Genomic DNA, 24,460 nt, shown 5'->3' on the forward strand with positions numbered 1-24,460 from the left:
GGTCGCTTGTTTCGGTAACCAACTCTACTTCAGTATATTTAGTTGAATATGTTCGAGTCATTCTATCGTCTACTTCTACTGCAATGCATTCAAGAGGAAAATAATGCACTTATATTCCTCACGTTGATCTGACAGGTAGACAGATTTTACATGCAAAATATAATGTATGAGCAACTTATAAAATACTATGCATTGTTATAGAACAAAGGGCACTCCACCAATTTTACAACTCAAGTTTAGTTATCGTTATTAAGTTTCATTATGGGCAAGGTGGGGTCCAATGTTTTTGGAGGTTGGTTTTCTGCTGCTTTGATTTTGACCTTTTTATTATTATTTTTATCTGCCTTTTGTGTCCTCTGACTTCATTAAAATGCTATACTTGGCTAGAGTACCATTTTAAACTACCCAACAATATATATGTAAAGTAAAAGTTACCTCCACCTCAACCAGCTACAACATCACAAGCAATACAACAATCTAAAAACAGCCATTCTGTACAATGAGTACATTTACTTTTGATACTTTAGGTATATGTTGCTAAAGAAATGCATCTGTACTTTTATTTAATACCATTGGGAACAGAGGGATTTTACTCTGTAAATGAGATTTTTTTCTGTTATTGCTACTTTATTTTTAGTATTTATTTCAACGCTATTGAAATCATATTTATTTTTTGTTAATTTTAACATCATGAGGCATACTGTTTTGAGATGCATCTTCACAAAGATGCTACACAGGGAAAATTAAAGGGAAATTAGCATTTACAGTAATGTGAATTGATTGTGTCATTGGCTGCAATTCAAACTTAAAGCACATGTGAGTAAAATTTGAACATTTCTAAATTAGGCGCCCCCCCAGTGGTAGTATCCAAAATACCCCGGGCAGACAGTAATGCATGCTGCTATCCCATCCCTGAGCTGAGTCGATTGAGCATCCAAACTGTAAACAATTTTCTCATTTTCTACTAAGAAAAATCATGCCATCATAATCGTTTAAAATAAGTTGTAACAACATAACCATTACACACACAGGGGCCCTTAATCTGAAGAGATAGAGTTTGAGAGTGACTGTGATACTGTCTAATGCAGCAAACATAATTTATTTGATCATCATTTTCATTTAAATCAAAGAAACACAATAATTGTAAATTTCAGAGTGGCACAACCTGAAAATATTTTACAACCTTTATAGGCATGAAAGAACACAAATCTCCCTGCTAATGCTCTCAGTGACAGCAGATTATTAAAGCTTTCATACTGCTTTCATAACCAGCTCACATAAAATACAAACAGGTGCTTATTCAAGACTATCAACAAAAGGTGTAATTCCCCAAAGAGAACTAAAAACATTTTGCACGGAACATGTCATTGTGTGACTGACATATCCGTTTAATCGGAATTTCAATTTCCAATTGCTATGCCAGTATTTCCTTAACAGATGGCTCATCATTAATATTTAAAAGAAAGAGAAGAGTCACAATTTTAGTCTCCTGGCATCTACGAGGACACCCCGGACTGTCACAATTTCATTCTGAATCACCTCTGGTCGCTCTCATACTACGAGAATAATGGGATCAAGTCACTTCCACGCTCCATAACCGGGATTTATAGGGAAATCAAAAGTGGGCCTTGCCGCTTGAGGGGATAGGAGCTGGCTTGGGGAGAGAAAAGGACGGAGAGGATGGAGATGAACAAAACGAGTAATGTATTCAGTTTGAGAAAGAGGCAGGGAGTAAGAGGGATTGTCCCTGGGGTCAGACAGGGCCAGTGCTGAGAGCTCCGGGGGCAGAAGGGGGCCGGTGCATGGAGGGGTATTTGGGGGTCCAGCTGTGACTCCTACACTCCTGTCATCAGGAAACTAGTAGGCAGACCAAGCCCCTGAAGTCTCTCCAAGCCCACTCCTCCATGGTCGGAGAAGCTATTTGGAACACTTTCATTATTAACCTCCCCTTCTTATTCTTTTTCTCCTCCTCCCCCCCCCCCCCCCCCCCTCCCCCTTACCTATTCCTTCCTTTTCTCTCTCTGATCCTGCCATCTGTGCTGAGAAAGTACATAGTGTGGCTGGACCTGGAGCCAATGGATTACACTTAAATTCAGAGGGTAGTGGAGAGTAGGAGCCTGTAAAAGATCGTGGCTGGATAGTCAAAAGGATTACATGGAAATGGAGAGCAGGACATTTTAGTATGAATTATTTGAAAGTCATTTACTTGGTAAAGCTAACTACAATGTAAGTATATCATTTTAAAATGTTTAAGCTGGTGACTACAGTCACATCTGAATATTGTAATTCTAGCCATTCCATTGGCTTACTGATAGCAACCAACACTGGGCATACAAAATTCAAGTGATCCGTTCTCAAAATGAAAGCTGCACCGTGTAAGGAAACTTATGGGGAGAGACATCAAGTTTCACTGGCATTACCACAGCATGTTTTCCCCCACCCATGGGGCAGCAGAATAAGCTGTAAACACAACACTGAAATACTGATGAATGTGTTGGCAAACAGTTGCCTATACGTCCAGCAGACACAGAGCAACATTAGCATCGTATTGTGGCCACCTGAATGTAACCTGAATGTCCAACATTCACTCTCCTTTAGCTCTGTTTTGTATACTCCTGAAAAATAACATATCCGTCTCTCTAGCTGCTGAAGGCTGTGGGCCGTAAAATAATGAGCGAAAAGACAGTAAAACACTCAACAGCTGAGGGGAAATTCAGAGTGGGATGCTAAATCCTTGTATGTTTGTCACTATGAGCAACAACTTTCACGTTACACATAGTCATTTTATCAATTGTTGAAACAGTCATGATGAATTATCAGGTCCTCCAAACCAATAAGACCACATAGGTTGTTTATTCCTACCCTCCAATACGACACATAGGAGCATTCCATCAATTAGCGCCCCTAGCAGCGGCAGGTAATACAGGAGCGTTTTTTCATCCTTATACCTAAACGTAAAGGTTGCGGTTTTAAACACATGGTTAACGTTGTTGTCGTGTTGCAGATTGGTTAGGTTTAGGCACAAAAAATATTGGATATATGGATTGGGGTTTGGGTTAAAATCAGTAAATTTTTTACATTACTTTACTGTACTTCACTGTACTGTTTGTGCGTACATGAAGTAATTACGCAGGCGGTTTGCTCCGTGAAGTCAAAATAACTTGACGTTTACTTTTATCTTCCAACAGAACAACGGAACACGAACACCAGTCTCCCTGGTGTAAGTCCTGTGTTTCTTTGACCAATCCACCTAATTAACAGCCGTTCTGGCTCTTAATACTACCTGAAATTACTTCCTGCTTTGCTCCTGTAATTATTACGGCGGCCACTAGAGGGCGCAACCTAACAATAAAACGTTGTAATAAGGTGCTAGCACAAACGACCTACGGGGTTGTTTTTCTCTCAGCTTTAAGAGTGCTAGTAAATTTTGTGGGCTCACATTTACATACATAACTCACCATTAAATTCCATGAAAAATGGCTTCTACCGTATCAATATATTTCAGTTTAATTCCCACTTGACAGGCATGCAGAAACAACTAATTGTATTTGTTTCCTGTGTCCTAACAGAGAGGAGAAAGGGGAGAAGGGGACTCTTACTGTTGCTGCTGCTGACATATTTAATTACACCAATCTCACTTGTATGGTTTAAAGAAAACAGTGGTGAACAGCTTCTCTGATTAGCCTAGTTAAATTTGATTCATTATTTATATATTTAATATAAATTACAAAATCCAAGAGGCCGCTCTTTTAAATAGTGTATGCTATCCTACCCATGGAATCAGAATACAAGTCGTATTTTGACCAGCTCAAATGATTTATTCAATAAACGCACACAGCGCTTTGAATGAGTAATCCAGGGAGAGCCACTTTGATTTGTATTAGCATGCATACTGCTGCACAGCTACTGTTGACTATGAAAAAGTGAATTGCAAGTACAAAAGAAAAACAGTAGAGCTGTGTACGAGACATTTTGGAGTCGAGGTTGCATGGCCAGTTTCAATTCTTACTGTACATGTTCCTGGTAAACAACATGGCTTAACCAAATGACGCTAAACTTCTAAATGGGGGACAACAACAAAGAGCTATTCTAGTTTCTCCTGTGTAAACAACCCCTCACCGTCATGTCCCACCCCACGTCACCGCTGTGTCATTTTTTCGGTCTCTCTCAAGCGTTAGCATCAAATCAGTATGTACACACAGGCCATTTAGATACATCAAAGTTCAGCGTTGGCTGCAGGGGTGAAAGCTCAGCATCCCACTAACATCCCTCGACAGGCCTGGGGACTGGTAGATAAAAAGCTTAAAACCCAAACAGCAAAAAATCTCTCGCCTGGCTTGTGCCTCTCCAGCCTCAGTTGGATCAATATGTTTTTAACCTTGCCGCAAAGGATCTGTAATAATTTGAATTCAACGTGCGATGGCAGTTTATAGGCTCATACAGCTTTTGACAGGGGGAAAGAGTTACACTAAGTCTTGTCTTCTGTCACCCTGGGTGCAGGATAACACCAGTGAGGATATAGAACAAAAGAGCAAAAGCACAATTCCCTTTTTTTAACTCATCTCAACTTGAGACGCTGCCGTCTGGAGGGATGCAAATACAGTAAGTGTGGAAATGCCTTGCTACTTCTCCCAAAACATTATCATCTATCTTGCTTTAGTGATGTAGGCAACCAAATCAGGAGACGAAGCTGAGAAGGCACGGGAAGAGCAAGTCTCTCTCCGCGGGACATGGAAGTAGAGGTTGCCTAAAAAAAATAACACATTTGACATTTGCTTTGTCAACAGTTAGGGATTTTATGACTTTGTGTCGGGTTTGTTCTCCAGCACTGATGTTTTCTTTACTGGCAGTGAATCGTAGTCCCGGCAGATTGCCTAAGCTCGTACATTACATACATTCCACGTCTCACGCAGTTCATTGTTCACACTTTGACAAAGTCACACCACATGTCCTTGGGGTAATGTAATTTTACATCACAACACAACGGCATACCACATATGATGATGTATAGCTTTTCTCTCCAGACACTGAACCAACCATGAGTCAAGACTGAAGAACGCCCATCCATCAATCACGTATTATTCAATACATGCAAACATCCTCGACAGAGCCGAGCAGCTATAGACTTAGAATATAGAATGCATGCATTTATAAACAGCTATGGTATCTTTGATGCCATGTGTTCAAACCTCGGTTTGATTTTCCACAGATGTCCTTGAGATACAGCTATGTCTAAACTTGCTCGCGGGGTTACAGTGTTATTAAAATGTATCACGGTTTTCAAATGTAAATTTCACACATTTTCCATATTGAGAAAAATAAGGGATTGGGTGCTCTAATTGTCTACAGGCAAGCAATGATATCCAGGCTCAAACCTCTACGGCTTTTATCCTGGAGGAAATATTCATACTACATTTGTACTGCATATCTAGAAACATTTTACATCATGAGATCATGGGATTCCTATTCTATCAGCAGCAAAGCATGTGTATTGTTTATACTTCAGAATTAGCTGATTAATACAATGCTATTGATGGGAACATTTCACCAACATCACATTGTACCATGCCATGATATGCTAATGTGTTTGCCTCGAGGTTCGAGATTCAGGTTTTGTGACAGGAATGTCACTAGCTAAGACAGCTACAGCTAAACGGGCAAGACTGTAATGTGAAAATAAGATTATCTTGAGAAAAAAAACAATTCAGACCTCATGGTTTCCACAGATTTGCTATATTTGCTTACATGTCCACACCCAGAAAGTCCAGCAAGAAAGCTCATACTTTACTTCAAGCAACAACCGTGGGAAAGTTATAGTTGAATTTGGTACTATTTTCTTTCATAGATTTTTCATTTTAAATGGAAGTGAGAAAAGAAAACCAAATGCCCCCCTTTAGATACTCACACCCGCCCAGTGTCTTAATATTTAATGTTGTACCTTTGAGTGAAGCCTCTTATATCAAAGGCACAGATTCTAACTGGAAGTTGTACATAAGCTGAATAGGGCCTTATGTTAGGACACTATTAAAAACATACATTTATATACAGTTTTTTCTTATGTCTTAAAGAAAGTAGCTATAGCAGCTTGATGCAGGCCAGGGCCGTATGTAGGGTCAGTGGAGATAAGGGGCTTACATTGATAACTATTGCAATACAAATCACTGCTATATGAATAAAGTATTACTATTATTGTTATTACTATTATTATTATTATTATTATTATTATTATTATTATTATTATTATTACTATTAATTCAAACACTCCCTGACCACTGTTTTTGGTACACCTATGCAATTGAATGCAATCCAAAAGATCTGCCACAGAGTTACATTTAGAAAAGTTATAATGTTCACATTTCAGAGAGGTGTTAATTCAACTACAAGTGTATTAATGAGGCCATAGTTAGTGGTGGTGTTGTTGTACTGGATTGCAATTATAATGGAATGTGTTTCTAATATTATTCCCGCTCTCATGTTTGTAGATGGGGTTGACAACATTTCAGAAACACCTAACTAAATAACTAATATTCCAGCCACTCTGGGTTTGAAATAAGAGCATTTAAATTTGATTTATACTGTCAAATCACAACAGGAGTTATCGCAGGACACTTTAAAGATAGCATAGGGCTAGACCACACTATAATTAACAAAGACCCAACAATACCCCCCAATTTCCCCCCCAAGCATTAAGTGCGACAGTGGGATGGAAAAACGTCCTTTTACAGGCAGAAACTCTTGGTGGGTGGCCATCTGACGCTGCCGATTGGGACACAGAGACACTGATACAGATATACGGAGAAATATAATTCATAATAATTCTAGCAGTTGGTATGATGAACAGTGGCAATTATAGTACCAATAAAGGAAATAGAAGTATGACTGTATTAAGGCACACCTGAGGGGCTCGTGGTTGTTGATGTTTGGGATCCAGGGGAAAGGGGAGAGTCAGGCAGTCAGCAGGTTGGACTGTAACACTTGTGGATCATCGTTACCAGAGACAAGGCGGCGTCTGGTACGTGTTAGTGTACTTCAAACTGTAATACTATGGTGAAGTCCCCCAATTTGAGTATATATATATATATATACACTATTGGTCAAAAGTTTGGGGTCACTTAGAAATTCCATTCCACTCCATTACAGACAGAATATCAGCTGAGATCAGCTGCATTGTTTTTTTAATCAGGGCAGCAGTTTTCCGATTACATTATGTGCTTACATAATTGCAAAAGTGTTCTCGACTGCTGTAGAAAGAAGTGGCTGATCTTTAATGCAATCTACATTGTTCATTATCAGCAACCATTCATCCAATGTTCCAAAGATACATTCTGTTTACTAATCTGATATCATTTTAAAAGGCTAACTGAGAAAACATTGGAGAACCCTTTTGCAATTATGTAAGCACATAATGGAATCGGAAAACTGCTGCCCTGGTAAAAAAAAACAATGCAACTGATCACAGCTGTTATTCTGTCTATAATGGACTGGAATGGAAATTTCTAAGTGACCCCAAACTTTTGACCAGTAGTGTGTGTATGTGTGTGTATATATATATATATATATATATATATATATATATATATATATAATTCCTACAAGGTTGAAATCACTTAATTGGAAGTCTCTTTGTAAAAAGGTGTCAGCTAAATGACATGCAATGTAATGTAATGTTGTGAGTAAGCACTTTTACAACGTAGCTGTCATGTGTTGTGTATACTTTTCTTGCTTTGTTGACTGTCAGGACATATGAGCTGGCCACTGGGAACTCCCCTTAACTGGTGCTCCCAATATCAGTGGCAGGAGCTGAGAAAAAAGTCTGTAGGGGTAGGGGCTCTCTTTTCCAATCCTGCCGCACTTGGCTCAGGCCATTCCATTTAAAACACGTGGGTTTCTATGACTGCATATAGCACAAAAAAATAACACGCATGATAAACCGTAAAAAAGCCGGGCTTTGCTCTGAACATTTGGCCTTTGCTGCTGCCCATGGCTTAAACTAACTATTTTTCCAGCTAACATTAGCGTGTGCAACTGCACCTTGCAAAAACACATTACCGTTTGCTACCAACTGCTCCATGACCCTGTTGTGTTTGACTGTCAGTGACTTATGAGGAGTTGACTTTAGCCATTGGCAGCGGGCCTCAGGGTCTTACCTTTTTCAGTCGTAGAATCCCTTCTTGTGTCTGCATGTCTGTGACAATCTCGAACATGCCTTGGTCGTCTCCCTCGATGATGTTATACGTTGACTTGGCATTTTCGCCGATGTCTCTATCGTTTGCCTTCACCTTGCCGCCCATTTTCCCTATGGGTAGGTCTTCAGGTATCACAAACTCATACAAACCTAGGGAGGAACACACATAACTCTTTGGTTTCCACAAATGTTGATCAAACTGAACAAAGTTAGGAAAGCATATTACAGTACTGCATCATCATTAGACTTTCCAGCAGTTGGAATTAGTTTCTGAGGAGCCTGTTTGATTAAATTTACAAAATAACATTTATTTTCCCTAATTATGACCAATCAGAGAAATACTCATTTAAAGCAGCAGTTATTTGTTTCTCCTTCAAATTTGATTTGGGACGTTTAAAGTCATGGCGTTACGTACTTTTAGAGAACTTTGGTGGATTGTCGTTGATGTCCGTTAGCGTGACGGTGACAGTCGTAGTTCCAGACAAGCCCCCCATGTGTCCTCCCATGTCCTTAGCCTGAATGACCACCAGGTACTCCTCTCTCATCTCCCGATCCATCCCATGAAGAGCGATTTTTATGGTCGCTGGAGGTGGAAACATTGATGCAATTATAAACATGACTGATACACTCTGCACATCATTGTAATGATGCTCATGCGAGTATACACAAGCACGCACAAGAAAAAGCCAGGCATACTGTAACCTTCACGCCCCCCCTTACTCCCCAGTTTTGTAGGTTGCATTATTTTAGATCATCACTTTACAAAACAAGGACTCCATACAAAGCAGAGGTAAAACACATATATATATATATATATATATATATATATATATATATAAAATCCCTGGCAGGTTTATTCACAGTCTGAGCAGAGCATGGCAAGGTGGCCATGGCTGAGCCAGTCCCAGCACCGAGAATCAGCTGTGTTTGTTTTTTGAATGTGCTGTTCCGCCGTCTGCAGTCATTTGTATTCTGATTGAGTGTGAATTATGCTGTCTGTCTTGTATAATCTTGAATATTGTATGCAGAATGGACCTTATTGACTCTGCCACGGCGCTGAATATAAAAAGGGCTCAGCACCGGCATATACGGCTAATCCACTCAGGAAACAGAGGCCCGCAGGATCATCAAATGAATATAAAACCCCTCATAAAATCCAGGCTTTGGCATGACACCGTGCCTTGGTCCTGTGCTGCCTCAGACAATGAGAATATGCTTGGCTATGATGAAAAAAAACGTGGGAGGGGTTAGGATGTTGTCTGTGCCTGCATTTTCTATTCTTCTGATAGATTTTCCTTTGAGATGTAGCACAATTTCAGGGTCAGTTTTGGTTTTGGGAGTCACGCACAACGATTATCTAAAAAACTAGAGAATGTGAAGGACATTGCAAACAAAATAGCCACCTAACTTCAACAGCAAGACCACATTGGAGGAAGGCGCCATTACCTTGTTGTGTCACCTCCACCTCAAGCATTACATGTTGACATTGCCATAATTCCCTTCGCTCTAAACATTAATAACATCTCCACAGTAATGAACAAACAAGCAAAAATATACAAAAATAAGTATGTGTATTTGGTGACCATGGGATGAGCACTAGAGCTGACGATCTTTGCCCGAACCCGACGGGACCCGATAATTTTACACGTGCTCGGGCTTGCGCTCAGGGTTGCGCGGTAAATGAGCGGTCAGGTGATGCGTTTCGATTAGCGCAAAAATGGATGTTGAGGAGGTGAAACAGAGGCTGGCCTCTGGAGGACTTATTTTATTTCTCTGTTCCAACTTCCAAGTGGCCTATAACCTACGTTAGTCATGAATAAATGATGTTAAAAAATATATAAATGACTAATTCTTGACAAAAGGCAAAAGACTGTGTGCGTGCTCACATTTGAATAATGTCGGGCTGTAAACGGGTTCGGGCTTTTAAAAAGTTGTCAATCAAAATGTACTTATTGGGCTCGGGCCGATTTCTGTCGGGCTCGGGCCTTGTTGGGCTGAACTTTTAAGACCCGATTACAGCTCTAATCAGCACAACGAATCGATGTGGACCATTGGATTTTGGACATTAGCACCATAGACCACTACTCCCAGACCCAAGACCATAAGTTTACTTTCATAGTATGTCTCCATGTCTATATTTTATAGATCTTCCCATCCACCAAGTGAAATATTTTGATCTTGATTTTTGTTCATTGTTGACATTGGCTTTAGTTCATCATTGCTTGGGTCCCACAGGCACCACTGCTATACAGTATATGTTAAAATAACATTACATTTTTTGTCCTTTAAATGCAATAAAAAATATGTTTATGCTTTTCTTCTGAACTTATTATATGTAGAAAAGTATTAAGGTTACCATTTTAATTTGCCACGAACTGGGCTTGTACTGTACTTTTGATTGTATATGTTATATGGTCTATGCATGAACTTATATATATATTCTTATGTTTGTGGTAAATTAGACCACAGAGAGGTCTGACGTCCTGCCAGGCCTCTTATAAACAAGCTGTCCAAACAAATCCAAATTATTTGGGAAGTGAGAGGGGTAGTTCAGCACAAAAAGTACCGTCGACACCAATCACACCACAGCATACAAACCTCCACTCTATTTAATGTTCCATTATCTGTAGTGGACTTCTGAAACATGTCATTAGTTCAAAATCAGGTTTTTCAAACAATATCAAGGTGATAAAGTATGGTTTTTTTAGCTGTTTAAGTTAGGGTTAAGATTTATATTTTTCAGAGGATGTTCAATTAAAAGATTTGTTTAAGTTATATTTGAATGTTACATTCATATATAGATGCTGGGACCAGTGGCATACCATTGTGAATGCAGTAACAGATAAGGGATCCAACAACACATTGAACCCTTTAATTCAAAATTAGTAATTATTAATTGTACATTATCGTTGTAACCCCCCCGGTGTTATTAATCTGAGCTGCTGTCCTGTGTTTTTGGTTTGCTTGTTTGTTTCTTTTGTTTGGTCTTTTGTACTTTTTCTCTCTCCTGGGGATGTCATAATGTATCCATATTCTACTTGTTGTAAAAGTGAAAACCAATACATATATTGGCAAAAGAAAAAAGAGCACTGTAAGAGACAATGCAGCGGCCGAGTGCTGAGTTTCAAATGCAGTAAATCCAGATAACCTTTAACCTTTAAATGCTCTTAAAGATAAAAAATGAAACCGGGCATAGAAAAAGGTTTATTTTAAGCACTCCTAACCTGGAACACAGTACAGTATGAAGTGTATCCTCTCACTTGTCCTTGTAAATGTGCATGGGACACACACAGAGCATCTGAATGATAGAGTGAGTGGACACAAATCTGTCATCAGAGAAAGAAATGGGTCGCCCTTTTAAACCATTAAGATGCCCAATTAAATAAAGGATTTTAATCTAACTTTTCTCCCACCTTATTCTAATATCTGCTACGTGTAGCAATAATCAAACATATATGGGCGTATGCTTAGTGTGCAAAAGCAGAACTTATACTCTACATCAGGGCTTCTCAAAGTCCGGACCAAGGTCGGATCCGGACTGAACGGCAAGTCAATGTAGACCCAGCCCATACCTTGTGTAATCAATACAATACGTTATTTATATACAGTATACTGTTGGGGACAAAAGTGTACCGAGTACTCAACTTGACTGGATGTTACTTAAAAGTTACAAGTGAGTTGATTGAATGTTATTTTGTTATTGCCAATCGTTCCGGACCTATAACTTAAAAAAAAAATAATAATAATCAGATGCAGATCTTTGAGTGATACGCCTGAGAACCCCTGCTCTACATGCTGTATTATGTCACTGGTCTAAGCAGTAAAACATGAGCTTTGACTGGCATCAACAACCTACCTCTCCTCCAGTCACGTAAACAATAGAACCCATACATAAAAAAAGGCAACACAAACAAGTCACTCATCCTCCAGCTTCCACGCACACACAAACACACTTCATGCTAGAAGCAACACTCATCTGTGTTGATCATCGTTAATTATTCAAATTAATTCCTAATCACTGAAAAGGGAGGATAGACAAACACTCATTTCCATAGATATTTGCCTCAACTTTTTTTTTTTTCTTCCTCACCGACCATTAACCAAGTGATGAATTGGGGCATGATGTTTATTTATTTGCTGAATGCTTTTCATTTCCAATGTGGCGTTGTAAGTGTCAAAGACATTCTAATGGTTGTTTTCCCCCTTACCTTTTATTTGTCATTAACATTCATTAAAACATCTGGCTCACTTGAATGAGCCATCTGCATGTGTGCCGCGATAACACAAACATGCATGCTAATCCTTAAATTGTCTGTCTGCATGTTGCTCGGAGACGGAGACACCTATAGCCCTGAGGAGGACCAGCCCGATTTTTGTGTTGAACTAAGCCTTGGTCCTAATTATGTGCATACATTTAGAGACTCCCTTTTCTTGAAGCTTGTTTATTGTGTGCTATTTTCCAAAATTGTGAGCAGTCGATTTCCATCTCATTTCTTATTAATGTAATTTCCACCATTATTTAATCATATTGCTTACAGACACATGTTAAAAAGTCAGCTGAAAAAGCAATTAAAGATCCAATCTGGAATCTGTTTTGAGATAAATTTATGCATGGTGACGCTCCTGAAGAATGTGCCATGTGAAATGAGCAAGTAATTATTATTATTATTATTATTATTATTATTATTGTTGTTGTTGTTATTATTATGAACTCATAACGCATGATGATGTTACACAGCAGCATATGAGTACTGGCCCATTTAGCATTTAGGACGACCAATAAGCTAATGGAAAAACTCTCCACCACTCATTGGTGCCCTTATGAATGTTATAATTCAGTAGTTTTACTATGTGAAATGACTTTCATGCAACCCATTGTTGAAGCATACAGTATGTTACTGACGATTTATGGAACTAGCTAAAACAGGCCAAACATAATAGAGAAGCCATTTGTCTTGATGTAGTCTGAATCAACGGAAGAGCATGTCCAGGGTAATTCTCACCCTGGACATCCTCACCTTCCTCTCTCTCTGTGTAGCCGTTCTCAAACTCTGTTCGTTTCCAGGAAAGCTACACGCTGGAAATGGCAACTTTTGATGAAAATTTGGATTGTGCAACAAGGCAGACCTACTTGGTCCTTTCGGGGAATGGTTGTAAAGATTTACAAAGAATATGTTTACGGCATTTATTATCTAACTGGGACATTTTGGGACCGGTTGGAGAAGATTGCTCTGGACGAAGTACACACGGCGATACACTGGAAGAGCAAATTAATTTTTACCATGTATCCAGCTAATTGAAATAACTCACGTTTTGGTATTGTGTCAACAGTTAACATAATTTAATATTGTATGTGGCGTTTTCTTTTGCGGGGTTCCGCCAAAACCAGTTCCTTCCTGAGACTATTTTGCAGAGCCACTGGGTACGTCCCATTGCCCTTAAATTGCATCCCCGACTCCTCCACTTGCCTCCCTTCCTCGCGAAATCATCAGAGAGAGAGGCAACGAGCAAATGTTCATGTTCAAGTTCAAGTTTATTGTCATATGCATATTAGTACGAATTACCACAGCAATGAAATACAATGTACCTTAGCACTCTCTCAGCACCAGTCAATAATAACATAATATACATAAGTGACTTAGTTCAGACCACAGCCCTCCTTCCTGTTGTGCTATCGTTCAATAACCTTAATAATAATAATCTCTGAAACGTGTTGTGTGCGTTTGGATGCTCTGCAAACGTCTCCCCGATGGAAGATGGGAGAAGAGATTGTGTGAAGGATGACTGGAATTCTGTATAATACCTTGTGCCTTTTTAGTGCTCCGTTTCCAGTAAATTTGTTGGAGCGATTCAAGGGGAACCCCGATGATTTTAGATGCAGTCCTGACCACTTTTGTCAGTAGATTAAGGTCATGTGAAGTAGCCCTGCCAAACCACACTACAATATTACCTGTCAGTATACTCTCAATTGTACAGCGGTAGAAGTTCAGTAGAATGTTAAGAGACACACCGTATTTCTTAAGACACCGCAAAAAGTAAAGCCTCTGATGTGCCTTCTTAATGGCACAGCTGATATAGAAGGACCATGTGAGGGTGTCTGAAATGTGGATGCCTAAGAATCTAAAGGTGTTAACAATTTCAACTGGAGAGTTGTGTTTTAGAGGGATGAGCTGTCCTTTCCTCTGAAGCGTCACATGAACTTGTCAGCTGTACGGGCGGAGTTAGCAACTCCTTCAGCTGCACGGCTTTCGGGGAAGGCTGCTCTCGTGTATTCGCGGCTATAGCTCCTTGATGATCCTTCCTCGATGATCCCTCCTTGGTCCTCGGAGCAGAAATAAGAGCTTTAAGAAGGCCTTCACAGAGGAGGGACAGAACAACTTCCGGTTCAGGAGTCGAGGAGTTATCAAATAAGGGGCATGAGCTGCAGCCACTGTCACTCAGGCTGGAGCTTAGCGATTGTGATTGGTTTAAAGAAATACAAACAACCCAGAGCATTTTTTTCTCCTATCCCAGAATGTGTGTGTGGTGTAGCCAGACCTTACTCCACAGCGCTGTGGAGATTGCTATGATGTATCCCACTGATAGAGACATCATTTTGTCCTCACCCACATAGCTTTTACTTCCTGTTGTGAAAGGCTACATGTGTATCACTCTTATTCAGCAGGCCCAGGGTGATTGTATTATCCAGATTGCAATCATGCGTGAGTGATATCGTGTGTATATAATACTTTCCATTAGTGATGTCAGTAGCTGCTGACAAGCCTGACGAAGATCTCTGAGAGATCAAAAATGTTTCCTTATTAAATGTATTACTGTAGGAGCCACATACACAGAGCGGGGTCTTATTCCTGTTTCCCTCAGCATATCAGCTGTGTGGGTGCTTTTTTTGTTTATTTATCCATGCAACGATATTTTTCTGTATTATTTCATTATAATTTTCCTCATTTTAGCTACAGTGCCCCTGCTGATGTGATTGAAACATAAGTGTGCAGCTGTAGAGGGAAGGGGTAGAGAAACGGAGCGAGCCCCGGAGCCCAAGTTATTAGCAGCCTCATGCAGCGATAATCTACAAGCATTTCAAAAACAGATGGGCTGAGTTACCTGCAGTCCTTTTTTAAAGCTATAACCAACATTGTCAGCTCCCGTTTAGCATGCGTTTGCTAATGTTGTCCCTCACAGGCTTGCCATAAAGAAGTTATGCAGACATACACATGGTGGTGAACACCACGCTCGTTAACAAAGTTGCCAAGTTGTCTTCTGATAAGTGTTTTTTTTCCGTATTTACTATGAATCTCTTTATTGCCCTTTCAGAAAATGTATGCATTTTTAGCCTAATGCACAGCAATAGTGTGAGGTGACTTTAGTTGAGACAGCAGGTGGGGAAACTGTTGCATCTCCACCTGCTGGAACCTGAACAACCTGTTGCACCTGTGGGCAGTGCACATGTACATTAAAAACCACCCTCTCACTGCAGTCACATCTGGCTTTCTTTTTCATTTCAATCTACACAGAACGGAGAGCTCTGCTGCCAAACTCAGGCAGTGTTATAAATGCATGTAAACTGATTTACGAATGTCACGTCGTAATCCCACTGTGGGCTTCTAATGGCCGCCGGGCTGGGCTTATCTGTGTCATGGAGCTGAAAAGCAGAAATGAAGCAGACTCGAAAGGACGTGTTGTGTTGGAACTAAAGCTTAGATTGGGCCCAAAAAAATCAAGCCCGACCCTACCCGAGCCCGTGCACGTTGTGCCCGAGCCCGGCCTGGCCTGACACATTAACTGACATATAACTGACGTTCTCAACTACAATTCAGAGTTGTTTAAACTACAGAAATCTGTAATTAAGAATTATCTTAATGAATAATGCAACAAGGACGAAGCATGTAAACTGCAATGTTTGTTTACTCAGAATGGAAATGGATCCAAATGAAGAAACTTAAAAAAAAAAAAAAAAAAAACTCAACCTATAGCTTCCTCAGCTGAATAGTCTGGGTAACAGATCAAGGCAGCAACATAATCAAAGCCCTGGAACCATATAGGAGACTTTCTTGTCTCGATCACCTAATTAATACTGTCCTTCGCCACGGTCTGCATGCCGACGCGCTGGCCGACAACAGTGCTGGATATAGGAGAGACCATATCTTTGCCTGTTTCATTACTGGTTCTGTAATGGTTTGCTTGCTTATCTGGACATTTCTTGTATTGTCAACTTGTAGTCCATGGGGTGCTGCTGTAATGTATATTGTGCTTGTCCTGGAAAAACTCAATGAAGACATTTAAAAAGAAAAGAAAAAGGAGAGACTATATCTGCTGTCGGCCCGGCCCGAGGATAGTGGCGGGAAATATCGGCCCGACCCGGCCGGGTCAAGTTCGGGCTCGGGCTGGGGCAGAGAATCTAAACTCTAGTTGGAACGGCTCAGTGAGAGAACTGCTAAAGAGGATTGTGTTTTCTGAGTTGTCGTGACGTTTCCCCCACTGAGTTTGTGTTAATGTTATGTCCGCGTTTTGAACGCCAAACAAATGAACTGTCAACTGGGTGTTGACATTGATTATTTTTCAATCGATTTTATATTTTTTTATTAGACAGTGCAGATCTTGGCTCTACATTTCAGTATGTAATGCATTTAATTAATACATCTTACAGATTATGTTCACATGGCAGTGAATAATTTGTTTATAACTACATTTAAGCCATCACACAGCAGCAGGACCGATACCAGCGTCTTTGGTACGTGTGTACCAGTTATACAGTCAAAGTCAAAATCTTTATTTTTCAGAAAACCTTCTTGCCTTTAGATGAAAGAAAATTGGTATGTGCTGTGAAAATATATTTTAGTAATCGAAAGAAGTAAAAAAAACTTGCATTATAATTGTGCACTGCATACTGCTTGCTTCAAAGGTGTATACAGTCTATATATTGAGTTGTTTGTTGTGGGTGTGATACACAGAAAGCATAGGCCTCACAGTTAAGGTAGGAGCTTCCCCTATATCTGCATCTACAATAAATAAGACCCTTCTAAGGTAAATGTATTCCCGACAGTGAGTTGGGACATACTTCCATTGAGATAGCCCACAACTTGACCTGAGGTGACTTTGTAAGCTTATTCTAATTTGAAGCAGGTATTGAAAAAGTCAAATGTTTAAATACTGAAAGGTTCTGGCCTGATGTGGATGGCTGTGTCGAGAAGAAAAGGACCACTGAAATAATCCATAGATGTAATCACTGTCTCACTGTTAAGCCTATTTCTTTCCTTTTTGTCCCATTATGGGCGTGGCGTTCATTTGCTACATATTGTACTACATTATGCTCTCCATTGGTTAGAAACTGACAAAGCATTTGCATGCTGTATAAATAGCTCCCATTAAATGTAATGAATTAAGGTTTCGATCTCAACGAGATCTCCGTCAGGCTTTGTCAGGCAAACAATGAATAACACAAAGAGCTTTGCCTGCCCCACAGAGGTGTCCTCCTTTTGTGTCTCCTTTTTTTCGGTCATAATGATCAGACTAGACCTCTGTATTATTGCTTGTAGCATTAAGCATGCTAAATAGTGTAATAATGTAGCTCAGTGCAAATTCTGTCAGGGAGACTTCATTAACGTTTACACTCTTCTCTTAAACTGATAACTGACAGCTGGTTTGTGGGAGTGACGTTTGTGTAAACGTAAACCAATGATTTACGGGCATGTATGTTCAAGCCAATCACAGCATGACAACCATGTTTTAAATCTGTGCCAGTCAGTTGTATTTTCAGTGTTCCCGGTCTTCTTCCGGCTGACGGTTCCCTGTTGGCTTTTTTTCATCCGGTCTTCGGGTTTTTAGTCGCCACCAACAGTGTCTAGGCTCCATCGGGGGATATGTTTGGTTTTTTTAGTCTAATCTCCAAAGTTATGTACCTTTTTACTTTGCACTTGTAACAAATGTTTGCATATCTGATTGAACTACAGCTGCTTACAGTTAGCAACACATTGACGTGACCATCCTGCACAGGTGACTCTTATATCCAATGTGTCAAATATGTTCCAAAATGGCCTCCAGTGTGTGACACTTACTTATGGTGGAGGGACACAACCCTCGCAGCTTTGTGCCCACAGAATAGAAATGAATCTTAGCAAACACCAACAAACAGAGAACTGCACTTACCAGAGTTGGGGTCTACAGAGAAATATGGTTGTCCCTCCAGTATGCTGTAGACTAGTTTAGCGCTGTTCCCGTACACTGGATCATCAGCATCTGTAGCTGTTACCCGGGTAACTGGGGTACCTGTGGGGCAAAAAGACAGACTTATGAACTATACCTCTATAGGCAATCATCTCTACAAAGCTGTGGCAATCAAGATGAGCCTACTCAACCCTATGTGGGGTTGATTTGTTCAAAAAAATCTGATGCCATCTGTTTCAGACAAGCTTGACAACGCATTTTCAAGTGTGTTGCTCTGAAATATTAGCCATTTATATCAGTATATTTGGAATTCAGTACATGAGGGACAGTATGGAAATTATTGGTATGGGGAGGGCAGCTCACTTTAAAAGCAAGGCTTTATCAAACATTTCACAGAAAACTTGATATAGAAAAAACTGCCAAATCCTCCCAGCCCCCCTTTATATGTCAACAAAATATACAAGTGTTGAATTGGTACAACATTAATAATGCATATATTTAAAATTGTGTACTTTTTTAAAGGTAATATGCAAATGGAACAATAACTTTATTTTAATTTATGCCAACTTTGGAATACATCCCAAGCATTGCAGCCACTGAACCAAGAGCTACTAACTGAACAGACTGTCAGTGAGTAAATAAGCTGGGCACAGGCAGCACTTTTGTGAAATAAAAAAAAAATAAAATGAATATAGTGTGAGGTAAATTTAAAAGACCCTCCACTGCTCTTCCAAAAATGTTGCACTATCCTCACAGCAGAAATAAGACATACACACCGACTAATAATTGCTGTACAGTCCTTACACACAATAATATAATAAACAAACTTTTGAGTCATTTTTAGTCTGAACAAAAAGCAACATGATATTTGAAAAGGCATGTACACATAAACAAACTGTATCTGTCATTGTGCCACCCCAGGTCCTTAATTCATTAACAGTTCTGGCGTCATAGTGTCAATTACTTGCGGCAAATGTGACGTGACTTCAGATTAAATATTTTATAATGGGTGTTTGGACTAAGTGAGCAAACCAGTCATGTCAGTGTTGATTAGTCTTGTAGCCTCTTGTAATGCTAGCTTCTGCTGGACACGTTAGCTGGTGTGCAAATCAACGTGACTGAGATGGAAGTGTCACATCCTTATTTTGTAACACAGCGGGGAAAGTAACCTGCCAATCAACCGATGGCCAAGTTATGCATTCACAACTGTTGGTCTTGAAGAACTGCAGACCTCTAACGTACACACTAACACTCTGTGAAGGTTATAAGATAATCCAATGAGCCGAGCACAAAGAAAACACGTTCTGAGAAGAGTTTGCCCAATTAAAAGTTTGCCTGTGTTAATGCAACCGTTGCCCCATGTATTCTGTATTCTTAAAATGCTTATCGGATATCACTATAGCACTAGAGCAATTAGCCATTACCTTCACACCAACAAAACTCAATGTAGCAGAAATGAGGTCTTTTATTAAACCAGCTCTATGAGGTGTGCAGGAAATGTGCAGGAAAAGGACCTTCGACAACGTCACCTCTGCCATTAGTTTTTTGTTAATGCGATTAGTGACAATTCAGTCCACCAACGGTGGCTCCATTACGAGGTATCAGCGAAAAAAATGCATTCAAAAACTGAATATAAAGAGACTATTAATGCAATTAAACTCCATTTTAATTCACAGTGACCTAGCTTCTCATCAGTCTCAGTGTGAGGGAGTGTTTGTGTGTGTGTGTGTGTGTGTGTGTGTGTGTGTGTGTGTGTGTGTGTGTGTGTGTGTGTGTGTGTGTGTGTGTGTGTGTGTGTGTGTGTGTGTGTGTATGTGTGTGTGTGAGGGAAGTATGGAGAGCAAAGAAGCTGACATGCTGACAGTGAGCAACACGCTGGCAGGAAGCTACAGATGGTATGGTAATTGTTTCTGTGAAAGATGTTTAGAGGTGTTCTGACAACAAAGGGAGGCGTCCCTCGTCGCAGACGGCACAGGTCCTGCCACAGGCACCTAAGTCTGCCCACTGCAGATGAAAAGGCTTGTAGTATAGACCTCCGCCATGTACCAGTTTGGGCTCCGACATTGCGATTCAGAGGTTTGAAGTCATGGAGTAAAACATGACAATAAAAAAAAAAGCCAAATGCCAGATGTGATGGAAACACAATCGCTGCACAGTATTTATCCTGCAGCTCAGACATCTGTATTCTGTTGGCTTAACTGTTTTTGTTCTTTTTGTTGCCTCTACAAGCACTGGAACAACCTCCAACTGACCTGCGGACCAATGTGCAGCACAGAATGACTGAAGATACATCTGATCTACAAACCATTCATACATAGCACTACGGCAAAGACGGACCGTCCTGGCCCAGAAAACAACCGAATAGGTCGATGGCACAATCTGCTCATAACGCCTCATAATTATGTTTCTTCTTAGGCGGCAAACTCTCGTGGCTGTAGTGACTATCGCAAGAGCAAACGAGAAAGTGTGGAAACAAAGTATGACAGCGCCACATTCTGTGTATTTTGGGGTGGTGGATGGGTCAAACAAACACAGGACTTTGACTTAGGAGACTGGGGTTTGTGTCCTGTGTGAAACCAAAAGTCACCTGTCACTTTTGGAAATGAACCCAGTTTTACAGACTTTAGTCCGTGACGTAGTGACATCTGTGAAGTCATGTTGCATCCTCCTTTTAGTAGTGGACTAGTCACGTGACTTATTTTTAGCCAATCCCTAAATAACTAACTAACCCTAACCCCACTAACTAACAAACTCACTAACTAACCCTAACTGAGGACTTTTGTTGTATATACCTAAGTAGTTCGGTTTTCACAATGTGTTTAAATCTGCGCCAATTACGTTAAATAGAACGGTCACATGATTAAAATTTCCACTGCGGTCATGTGTTACAGTCACGCGTTTAAAACGGCCACCGTGCAGCAGTAAATAGAACGCTCGTTGCCGTTTTGGGAGTCATTGACGATCGACCTATTCTGTCGTTTAGGTATGAGGATGTGTTGACCAAAGAGGTTTTTCAGATCCATACAGTCATCTCCCTCTATATGACGTCAGCTCCATGTGTCAACCATTGATTAATAATCAGCGCAGCGTCTCTGGTCTTGTAACAGCAAAACAAAGCAAAAGCCACCTCTGCACTCTACACACTGGAATAGCAGTCTCACTGTTGCAACCCAATTATTTCACAGTGAGAGAGCCTCAAGTGGTCCTCCGAGACACCGGGTGTTCTAGTAATTTATAGTCTTATGATGGCCCATGCTGTTGTGTTGCCAAAGCTTACCTTGTAAATTTCATACTGCTTGTTACACCCCTTGCCTTTTGCAGTGTTAAGATCACAGCAAATCAATGAGCTCTCTTTCTTCCTGTGTTAGTGTTTCTGTTCGCTACGATAGCGCTAGCAAAAAAAAAAAAAAAAACATAACTTGATGTCAGCTGCTGATAGACTTGGAATTTTCTCTACTTTAATCCACTAACTGACACTTGGATCACTTGCTCTCAATTGGCATGAAAAAAAAACTGTGCGCATGATATTTCATTAAATTGATTGTACTCACCATAAGCTGCATGTGTCCCAATACTACTAATATCTACACACCACATTGGAGAACACCTCAGTATGAGGTTTTCCATGTCTGCTATTCACAGTTCTGCCGTTATGTGGACGTTTCACACAAACGTCTTAGACGAGTAAATAACACATTAAATAAAATGGGTTGACAGAATGTAAGGAAACATAATTATATGAATAATTAGTGGTGTGCAGTAATCCAAATTGGTGTTCTCATGCAGAAGCAAATTATATCCTGTTTGCCATAGGTGTTTGCCAATTGTCAAATGAACAAAATGAGAAAGAGCAAAAAGAAATTGCACCTCCTTTTATTCAGAGATAAAGAGCCTTATCTGCCTTAAAGTTAAATTACTACTACTACAGAGGGAGAAGGCGGCCATCAACACATCCCTAATTATGAAAAGTACCTTCGTGATTCTAAAAGGTGTCAGACTATTGCAAACAGGCTTTCTAAATTCAGTTACACTATGGATTGAAGTGGGGGAAGAAGAGGGTAGGAAAAAAAATCTTCATGAAAACAGTGGAACTGCTGGAGCATTAAATTGCTCCCTCTTTCTTTCCCTCCCACAGGGGTAAAAGGCTCCTCACCACCCCTGATAAAAAAATGAGGGATTAGGAAAGCCAGTGTTTTGGTCCTGTTTCAAATCAGTGCAGATTAGCTCGTCCTTCCCCTTGATAATGCTCCGAAATTTCAGGGACACTGCAGAAATGGATGCAGCTGTAGGCCAGGCAATGGGCACAGAAACGCAATTGTAGGAGGAATATTGTCTCTAGCTTTTATTTGAAGCCTGTAGCATTGTGGCGATTACAATAATAGCAACACCTAGAAACATCCAGGGATAAAACCCAAACAAAAACTGAATGGCTGCAAAAAAACAAAAGCAGTGCAGGCAGGAATTAGGTATGTAAAAAGCCTCCAAATGCAACCGATGTCCTGTGCACCCCACTGCTCTGGCAGATATTTTTATTTTTTTTAACCTAAAAAGTGTTGCTTACAAACCATTCTTGATCAAACCTGTTAGGAATATGGCGGTGCAATCATGCTATTTCCTGTCTAAATGGATTCGTCCCACTTTTCTCCTGCTGCCGAGCAAATGCCCAGACACTGAAAGATTACATATAACTGTTTCCTGGAAAAGCAAATCTCCCTCTGTTGGTTTGGGCAGTAGCCCACAGAGTGACACGCATTAAGAATGTATGAAAATACAGCCTGCATTTACACTTGTTTTCCCACGCTAAGTGTAATCTCATTAATCATGTCCTGAAATTCCCGGGATTTATTACCACACTATTCATTTAAACGCGCATCATTTTCAAAGGATGCCATTAACGTACAGTATATGAGGCATTAATACAGCTGTTGTTTTTTGATTGAAGGGCCTGCGGTTTCTAAAGGGGCCCCCAGAATAAAGACATGGGGGTCTAGCCTCCTCTTTTATCAACGGACGGAAATAATAGGGCAAACACTTCCTATTTACTCTGTATACTGCCTCAGTGATGGGAAATCAATAGGAATCTTCCTTGAACCAGAGAGGGGATAAATTGGGGGCTGCAGCCCGATGTGACACACAATGGCTGTGGAAGGACACTGCAGCTTATTTCTGTAACACATTATCCCACAACACAGCTTCATCTGTATATAGCCTGCTTATTTCCTTAGAAGTATTGCACACATAATCAAACAGTGGAAGGTCGTAAAGATGTCGCTTTGAGCCATCACGAGATGCTCATTTGCAGACGCGTACTGTACACTGCAGGGTGGCAGGAAAAGGAAACGAACTTGAACAATACACTTGCCTACGTGTACAAATATGAATAAGCATGATTAAGTACCCAATATGTTAAAATTCAAGATGCTCGTTTACCCCAGCTGGTCTCAAAAAAATGCTGCTGGATGATGAAATGAAAATGAGGAGTACTGTATTTTTCTTTTTGTATTTTGTCAATCAACCCATTATTGTATGAAAATGTGTGTGATGGGCTCCCCCGCAATTAAGAGCCTTGAAAAACTATTAAATAAAACATGAACTACTGTGAAAAATAAATATTCTGCAAAGATACGCTCTCCCTTTATGAAATAATCTGCAAAGGAAAAAAAAAAACTGCATTGCACAAAACTATTACAAAGTCTTCATTATAACGTGTATGTAGACAGGGGTTCTATTTTCCAGTTGATCTAACAAGAACATGATCTGCTTTTTCCCCCCATTGCCCAGAATTCACCCTCAGCATGCTTAGTGCAACTCAGCAAACCGCACCACAGTGAAGCAGTCTCCGCTCAAGTACCGTCATACCTATCTTCGCTCAAAAGAATGTGCCATTACAGTTCATTTACTAGTGCTGGAAGGCTAGACTTCTCCTCCATACCCCGACGTCCAACAAGCATGGCAGCTGTGTAACATCTCAGCTCTGCTCAGCTTGGACCAGCTCAGAAGCGTGAAGGGTAGAAGACAGGGGCCATTCATATGCATGCAGGCACTGAGCCATAGAGAAGGGATATCACTGAGGCATGGGGAGAGCTGTGGGCTGCATGAGGCGTGGGGCTAACA

At 40.3% G+C, this 24,460-nt stretch overlaps 1 protein-coding gene across 2 annotated transcripts in view; it reads right to left on the reverse strand.

Moving 5' to 3' along the window:
- Positions 1 to 24,460, reverse strand: part of cdh8 (cadherin 8) — a 119,142-nt gene that overhangs the window by 26,747 nt on the left and 67,935 nt on the right. For both annotated transcript variants that reach the window (XM_039795904.1, XM_039795905.1), the window contains exons 4-6: positions 18,329 to 18,448; positions 8,601 to 8,768; positions 8,148 to 8,335 (exon numbers count right to left, since the gene is read on the reverse strand). In XM_039795904.1, the coding sequence (XP_039651838.1) occupies positions 8,148 to 8,335; positions 8,601 to 8,768; positions 18,329 to 18,448 (476 nt within the window). The remainder of the gene's footprint in view (positions 1 to 8,147; positions 8,336 to 8,600; positions 8,769 to 18,328; positions 18,449 to 24,460) is intronic.

Source organism: Perca fluviatilis, chromosome 3, assembly GCF_010015445.1.
Source record: "Perca fluviatilis chromosome 3, GENO_Pfluv_1.0, whole genome shotgun sequence".
Taxonomy (NCBI): Eukaryota; Metazoa; Chordata; class Actinopteri; order Perciformes; family Percidae; genus Perca; species Perca fluviatilis.